This window comes from Platichthys flesus, chromosome 22 (genome assembly GCF_949316205.1).
Source record: "Platichthys flesus chromosome 22, fPlaFle2.1, whole genome shotgun sequence".
NCBI classification, from domain to species: domain Eukaryota; kingdom Metazoa; phylum Chordata; class Actinopteri; order Pleuronectiformes; family Pleuronectidae; genus Platichthys; species Platichthys flesus.
The window spans coordinates 1,991,545-1,998,446 of NC_084966.1; the positions used below are offsets into that span (position 1 = coordinate 1,991,545).

At 43.9% G+C, this 6,902-nt stretch overlaps 1 protein-coding gene and 1 long non-coding RNA gene across 2 annotated transcripts; one reads left to right on the top strand and one right to left on the bottom strand.

Annotated features, from left to right (window-relative positions):
- Positions 1-386: 386 nt before the first annotated feature.
- Positions 387-1,784, bottom strand: LOC133933728 (uncharacterized). The gene is made up of 2 exons (XR_009912093.1): positions 1,667-1,784; positions 387-1,223 (listed from the first exon to the last, which is right to left on the bottom strand). It is a non-coding gene; the product is annotated as an uncharacterized LOC133933728 (long non-coding RNA).
- A 770-nt stretch (positions 1,785-2,554) lies between these two features.
- On the top strand, positions 2,555-6,696 carry LOC133933725 (growth/differentiation factor 8-like). Its single transcript, XM_062380917.1, has 3 exons — positions 2,555-2,882; positions 3,458-3,828; positions 4,172-6,696. Exons 1-3 carry the CDS (start codon positions 2,555-2,557, stop codon positions 4,550-4,552), a joined length of 1,080 nt encoding a protein of 359 aa, XP_062236901.1. The 3' UTR covers positions 4,553-6,696.
- The last annotated feature ends 206 nt before the right edge of the window (positions 6,697-6,902 follow it).

A 6,902-nucleotide genomic window follows, 5' to 3' on the forward strand; every position in this document is an offset into this window, starting at 1 on the left:
GCTACTGCAGGTTTCAGCTTCACACACATGAATTAGTTTAATTAAGATTCATACTGAAGCAGAGCAGCAGGTGGATTTGAACCAACGACAACGTGACACCATAGGAGAGGCCTGGGAGCGACCACAAGCCCGGTGCATTCTGGGTGTTGAGTTGCTCTACCTTTTGAGCCTAGAGCAAAGTATTTTCAATGACAGAGTTTCGTGTTTGAGAGGCCGAGCAGGGAAACATTGACTTAACCCGACTCACCTCTGGTTGTGTTATCATGTCCACAGAAAACCTGCTCAGAAGCAAAGTGGTCCTGGTGAACGGGCGTCACACACATGTTCTCTTTCTCACGGACACAGAGACAGCTGCTTCACTGAAGGACACGAGTCTTAAAGCAGTGTGGGTGGAAGTTTGGGATATAGACTTTATTTTCATTTCATCAGCTCATGGTGTAAACTTGGTAAAAGGATAAAGAAAGATGTGACTGTTGAAGCTGTTAAAAAGGCCTAAGGTGATATATTTTAGTTAAGGTTCAAACTTTGTTGGAAAGAGCAAACACAACTTTGAGTTGCATCATCCACCAGTTATTACTTATAATATATTATTATTTAAACTGAGCATCCAGAGCCTGATTTGTCTTATTCCTCTGAGTCATAGAGCTCCATTGTGTCCAACACATATAATCACATGTTGCAGTGCTGTGAGAGGAGCTCAAATACCTCAAATACTCTGATAACATGTTGCAGACGTGTTTCTGTGAAGAGAAGCTGAATTCCTGCAGCTCTACAGCATCATGTTGGTGGTAAAACTCTTTCTTTTCGTCCCGGCTAAGTCACAAACTTCTCTTCTCCAGCTCGTATAACACCATCACAGTCATTGTCGATGAAAGGCAGGTTGTTGTATTGAATCTCCACCTCCCAGAAGAGCTGCAGAGCCTGAGCCACGATATCCTGTGACATCTTCTGAGCCAGCTCCAGTACGGGCTCGCTGACTGGGAGAAGAGTCAGAGAGCGAGTGTCAGCCTCCATCTCATCTGGACGGAGGACACCTTCAGGCTCCTTCACGTCCTCCAGGAACGATTTGGTTTCTTCTCTTGTCGGTTCGTCGATGACGTCGTCCATCTGTTTGTGTGAGCAGGACCACGGCCAGAATCTGGACTCAGTACATCCCATCTCACAGAGAACCAGGAGGAACTATTGTTTTCAACAGGAGGAGTATTTGATGATCATTTCCATGACTGCAGAAAAAACAGGACAAGAAGTATTTAGAAAGTTTTTCAACCTCTCCTAGAAGACGTTGACCCGTATCTGAGGATAGTTTAACCTCGCCTGCAGGTTGTGTTGAACCAAAAACAGTAGAATCCAGACAAACAAGCTTTTAAAGCCTCGGCCAAGGTCACTAGTGTTTAACATGATTTCAACTGGAGACAAAAATATTTTTAACAGACTGTCAATCAACTTTAAAGGCTAAAGATATGAATATAATCAAATACAGAGAACACAGACTGTAAAATGCCTTGTTTTGTGACCCTGAGTCAACAGACCTTTACATTATCTGGATTAATTTAACCTAGAGCCTGTAGAAGAACATGCAAAGGTTCTAATAAGTGTTAAATAACTGAAAACACATTTAACTACAGGACAAAGCGCAAATATTGGAGCTGAAGTGTGAATCTTTTACCTTGTGTTCTGCTGCAGCTCCTCTCTGGACTCTGAGCAGGTTCATTTTAGGGTTGGAAGCTGCAGCCAAACACATTTCCTCCCTCTGCTGTTGAGTGGTGGGAGGAGCAGCAGCAAACACAGCAGCGCTTCCATGAGGGTCAATGATTTACAAGAGGAGTATCATTATTTCACAAGTAGCTATTTAAAGAGTTTGGTCTTATTTACAGGGAAGCTCAAGGGATCCTCATTGGGATAATTCAGTAGTAGATTGAAATGTAGAACATGCCCTTTTGCATATTACTTATGTAACTTATGTATTACAATTATCTGATTTCATATTTATGCCTTTTATCAAAGCTCCTTCTGTTGATATTCAGCTCAGTGTGAATTTAAAGTTTCTGTGCATTAAAAAAAGGCTTTTGTGTTGTGAGAGAAACTGACCTCAGGTCAGGGGGTGACGGTGCCTTCAGAGTCACTGCACAGGGTGGGACTTTACCAACTCAGGTGCAGGGACACCATCTGGTGGGAAAACAAGAAGTTAGTTAAAAAAAAAAAAATAAGTTTATGGTTAAATGTAGAATAAGAAGCTGAAACATCTGAGCTCTTTATCTCATGCCTCAAAAAACTTTACAATAAAAAATAAAAGCCCTGTTTGCTTTTTCCTTTTTGAAGTGTCCCTAAGCGAGAACAACTGTTGTTCTCCTTTAAATAAACGTTTGAATGAGTTTTAAAATGCACAGGGGAAACTCTTTTACAAACTTTAATATCCATGGTATAATCCCACTACCTCTTTAAGTGTCCTCTCTGATTAAAAAAAGATCCTCCTGGCAGCCAATCATAAAATGCTGGTGTGTGGGGACAGTCTCATATCACCCAGCGCCTCCGCAGCGTCCTCTCTTCCCCCAGGATGCTCCTCTTGTTCTGTCTGACCGCCCTCTCCTCTGCGGGGTTCTCCATGGAGACGAACCAGACCTCCAGGCTGCTGGTGGAGAGCGGGGAGCAGTGCTCGCCCTGCGAGTACCGGGAGCACAACAAGCAGATGAGGCTCCACAGCATCAAGACCCAGATCCTCAGCATCCTGCGGCTGGAGCAGGCGCCCAACATCAGCCGGGACATGATCCGCCAGCTGCTGCCCAAAGCGCCGCCTCTGACGCAGCTGCTGGAACAGTACGACCCGCGGGTGGAGGAGGAGGACCACGCCACCACGGAGACCATCATCACTATGGCCACCATGCGTAACTAAACCGAACCAACATATATATTCGATATTTCATGTCCTGTATTTAGAAAACCTCGTGCGTAAAGAGCGAAATCCGTGCGTAAAATGTGCGTAACGCGAGTTTCCAGTAGTTCTCCAGAACAATGGAGACAATTATGACCTATTTTATATGCTACAAAGAATAAAACGAACTTCTCACACTTAAATGTTTAGATCTGTAGAGTTTGAAGAACAAATATAAATGAAATTGATGAAATGTTTTACTTGTGGAAGGAGAAAGGCTAGTTTGTATGTTGTAAACTTGGTAGTAATGATTTGAAACTTGACTAGACAACATGTTGAAAACCCACCTAAGGTGTGAGTGATTTTAAATGTTATATGTTTTAAATATATAAAAAAATCTATCAGGGGAATATTCTGATATCTTAAAGGTACATACATGGGAACACAATTACACACACACGCACACACACACACAGGTCTGGACTTAAGTGTTGGGCAAACAGAACAATTTACAAGATGTCAACTATTTATATGCAAGTGTATTATTTAAGTTTTTCATTTGTCATTTATATGAATGATTTCCTCCAGACAACCCGATCTCCCAGGACGAGTTGTCCTCCTGTTGCCTCTTCAGCCTCAGTCCGAAGATCCAGCCCAGGAACATCCTGTTGGCTCAGCTGTGGGTTCACCTGCGGCCGGCCCACATGGTCACCACCGTCTTCCTGCAGCTCTCACACCTCAAACCAGGAAAGGAGGGAAACAACACCCGCGTGCGAGTGCGCTCGCTGAAGATCGACATCGACGCCGGAGCCGGTTCCTGGCAGAGCATCGACATCAAGTCCATGCTGCAGACGTGGCTGCGACAACCGGAGGTCAACTACGGCATCGAGATCAACGCCTACAGCTCCAGGGGAGAGGATCTGGCTGTGACATCTGCCGAGCCTGGAGAGGAAGGACTGGTGAGTTCACTGCAAACCGAGAAATTCAGTGTGAAATTAAAAAAAGACTCAAGTTGGACTTACATGCTCGTTCTGGAGCTTCCAGTGAAGTCTTCATCAGCAGATAAGGTTTGGTCAGTTGTCAAAGGAGAATATCAATGTTTCTTTTCTTTCTTTCGAGAACTGTTATTCATTCTGGGAATTTCTTCAAGTTTGACCAGTTATGACTTGTATGATCTGATTAGATTTCAGTGGTAAAGGGTCAGAGGTCACAGCGACCTCATAAGAGCCTGGGAAAAACCTGCACTGGTTGTTCGAGGCAAACGACTACGAGGCTGTGACTCTGGTTTTGAATGTCTTCTAGCAACCTTTCATCGAGGTGAAGATCCTCGACAGCCCCAGGAGGTCCCGTCGGGACTCGGGCCTCAACTGCGACGAGGAGTCGGCGGAGACGCGCTGCTGCCGCTACGCGCTGACCGTCGACTTCGAGGAGTTCGGCTGGGACTGGATCATCGCGCCCAAACGCTACCGGGCCAACTACTGCTCGGGCGAGTGCGAGTTCATGCACCTGCAGCAGTACCCCCACGCACACCTGGTGAACAAGGCCAACCCGCGGGGCACGGCCGGGCCCTGCTGCACGCCCACCAAGATGTCGCCCATCAACATGCTCTACTTCAACCGCAAGGAGCAGATCATCTACGGGAAGATCCCGTCCATGGTGGTGGACCACTGCGGCTGCTCCTGAACGATCTGTCCTTCTTTTCTTGGCCCCTGGAAACACAACTATATCAGTTTCTAGTAATCAGCTGCTGAATCAGATGTTGTTGATTTTCAATATGTATTTCTTGAACTTGTTATTTCTCCACCATAACAAAAGATACAACTTTTCACATATTATAAGACTTGTTGACCGTTGTCCATCGTCCACACGTAGATAAACTCCTGCTGCTCCCTGTCCTCCCGTCTCATGAGAACGTGTCCTGACTTGAGTCCTGACCAGGACAAACCCTGCAGGGCTTCTGTCATGTGCGCCCTGATTTTACAAAACATGAACTGAGTGACTCTCTGCCCTGACGCTTGTTTGCAGGCTCCTCGCTGGGACCAGTTCCCAAGACCGGCACACGACAGAGAGAGAGAGAGAGAGAGAGAGAGAGAGAGAGAGACTTTTATAAGGACGTTGTTGCAGGTGTGTTGTGATATGTTGTCGACATGCAGAGGCTCCGATCCTGAGACTGCGGCTCCATCTTCCCTCAGAGCAACATGACATCATATGGTCAGTAAATGCTAACGTGGGTGGATGGATGGAGCTGAAGTGACAGACGCTGATAGGCTGAGAGATTTCTCCTCAGTTTACTTTCCTTTCTGCCTATTCTGGAGCTTTCATGGTTTATTGTCTTCTTCTCCTGGTGTATCGTTTCTTGAGTCGTTTTCTTTCTCACTAACAAACAACCGGAGACGAAAAGACGTTCTCCTTGACGGAGGGAACAAATTAAAAGCCTGTCAAAGCGATGTATACACACACACTCACACTGCCCTGGGATCTGAAAAGATTCAAATGGATTAGCTCGTCTAATTTTAGTTTTCTCTTCTTGTTTCACTCGTGATATTAAGCATACATATTACAACAACAACAACAAGAGTTGTCCTGGTGTAGTGTGAGTGGAGAGACATCTAGTGGACAGAAGAAGCACTGCAGCTGAAGGTGTGTGTGTGTTGTGTGTGTGTGTTGGTTGTTGAACTGGTGTAAATAGGGTGCAGACACACACTGATTAATAAGCTGATTTTCAGGACCTGTGAATCCTAGTAGTGAACAAGCTCAAGAGAATCAGACTCAGGCGTCGTCTGAAGCTTGATTCAGATCTAAAAATCCTCATCAACTGATTTACCAGTGTCTGAACAACTGGGAAGACTGGGAGCCATCAGCCAGATTTAATGTGAGCAGAAATGTGATCTCAGAGGGAGGCTTCATCTCGATTTAAAGCTGAGTGCAGATGTCCTGACTGTTGTTGTGCCTCGCTGGGGTTCCTGACCCACAAGCCTCGGCTCCGCTGTGGGAACAGGACGTCCACCAGTGACACACATTCACGTTTGTGATTCTGCTGTGAACTTGAGTTCACTTTTCTTTTTTATCTTTTTATATGTTCACATTGCTGCAACGATGTGGATCCAAGGTTGTTTTTGTGATTCTTTAGATGAGGCCACAAGATGAGAGAAGAATCAACACGTTAGAGAAGCTGAATTCTTCCTTTTCATGAGATTGTGTATCTAAATAGAATACTTAAATATCAGGTGGATGAACTTGATATGTTTTGACTTTAAATATATGAGAAGTTGAATGTGTTTCTAGAAAACTAATGAAACTAGCGTATTTAGATGCATATTTTTAATTTCGTGCTATTTATCTTTTTCTTGATAACACTCAGTGAATAAATAAATATGCTCACACACCCTTGATGTTTGCGAAACCTGGGGTCGGTGCTCTTATAGTGAAACTAACACTTAAGACATGACAAAAAAAAAGCGTGGTTTGAGTGTAAAACAAACAGGTTATGATTAATCCCTGTATTTACCTGCAGCTGTGGTTGTAATGACGTTGGTAAGAAGAAGGACAAATGTCCGGTAAGTCTTGTTAATATCAGAAGTTCAATGGTTTGCAGTTGAAACAGGAATTAGTGATGTTTATTAACAGTTACATTATTATTCTGCTCTTCTGAATCCTCTACTCATTTTAAATGATTTGATTAGGACACAAACAAGTCAAACTGGCATTATTATTACATTATATGCTCTTATTATTCCTTCTGACAAAATTATGAATCTATTCTATAGATATTATGATGAACCTAAAGCTGCATGTTTGTGTTAGACTTTCACCACATCCTGTTTCTTTCGAACGTCTAAATATTGAAATGAGTTTGACTTCCTAATTAAATTAAAGGATCTACAGTTAGGTTTCGTTTTTCTGAAGTACTTTCTCTTTCTCTGAAAACACGTGGTCACCGGAGGCTGTTCTGTCTGCTGAACCTCCCTCCCTGAAAGCACGTCATTCTTTCTGGATTCAATCGTCACAAACACATTTTAAATCCACGTGAAAA

Bases quoted from the DNA above. Each gene is read 5' to 3' on its own strand.
- LOC133933725 (XM_062380917.1), top strand. From the start codon at position 2,555: ATGCTCCTCTTGTTCTGTCTGACCGCCCTCTCCTCTGCGGGGTTCTCC. The intron at 2,883-3,457 runs GTAACTAAACCG...GATTTCCTCCAG, and splicing joins CATCACTATGGCCACCATGC to ACAACCCGATCTCCCAGGAC. The intron at 3,829-4,171 runs GTGAGTTCACTG...AATGTCTTCTAG, and splicing joins AGCCTGGAGAGGAAGGACTG to CAACCTTTCATCGAGGTGAA.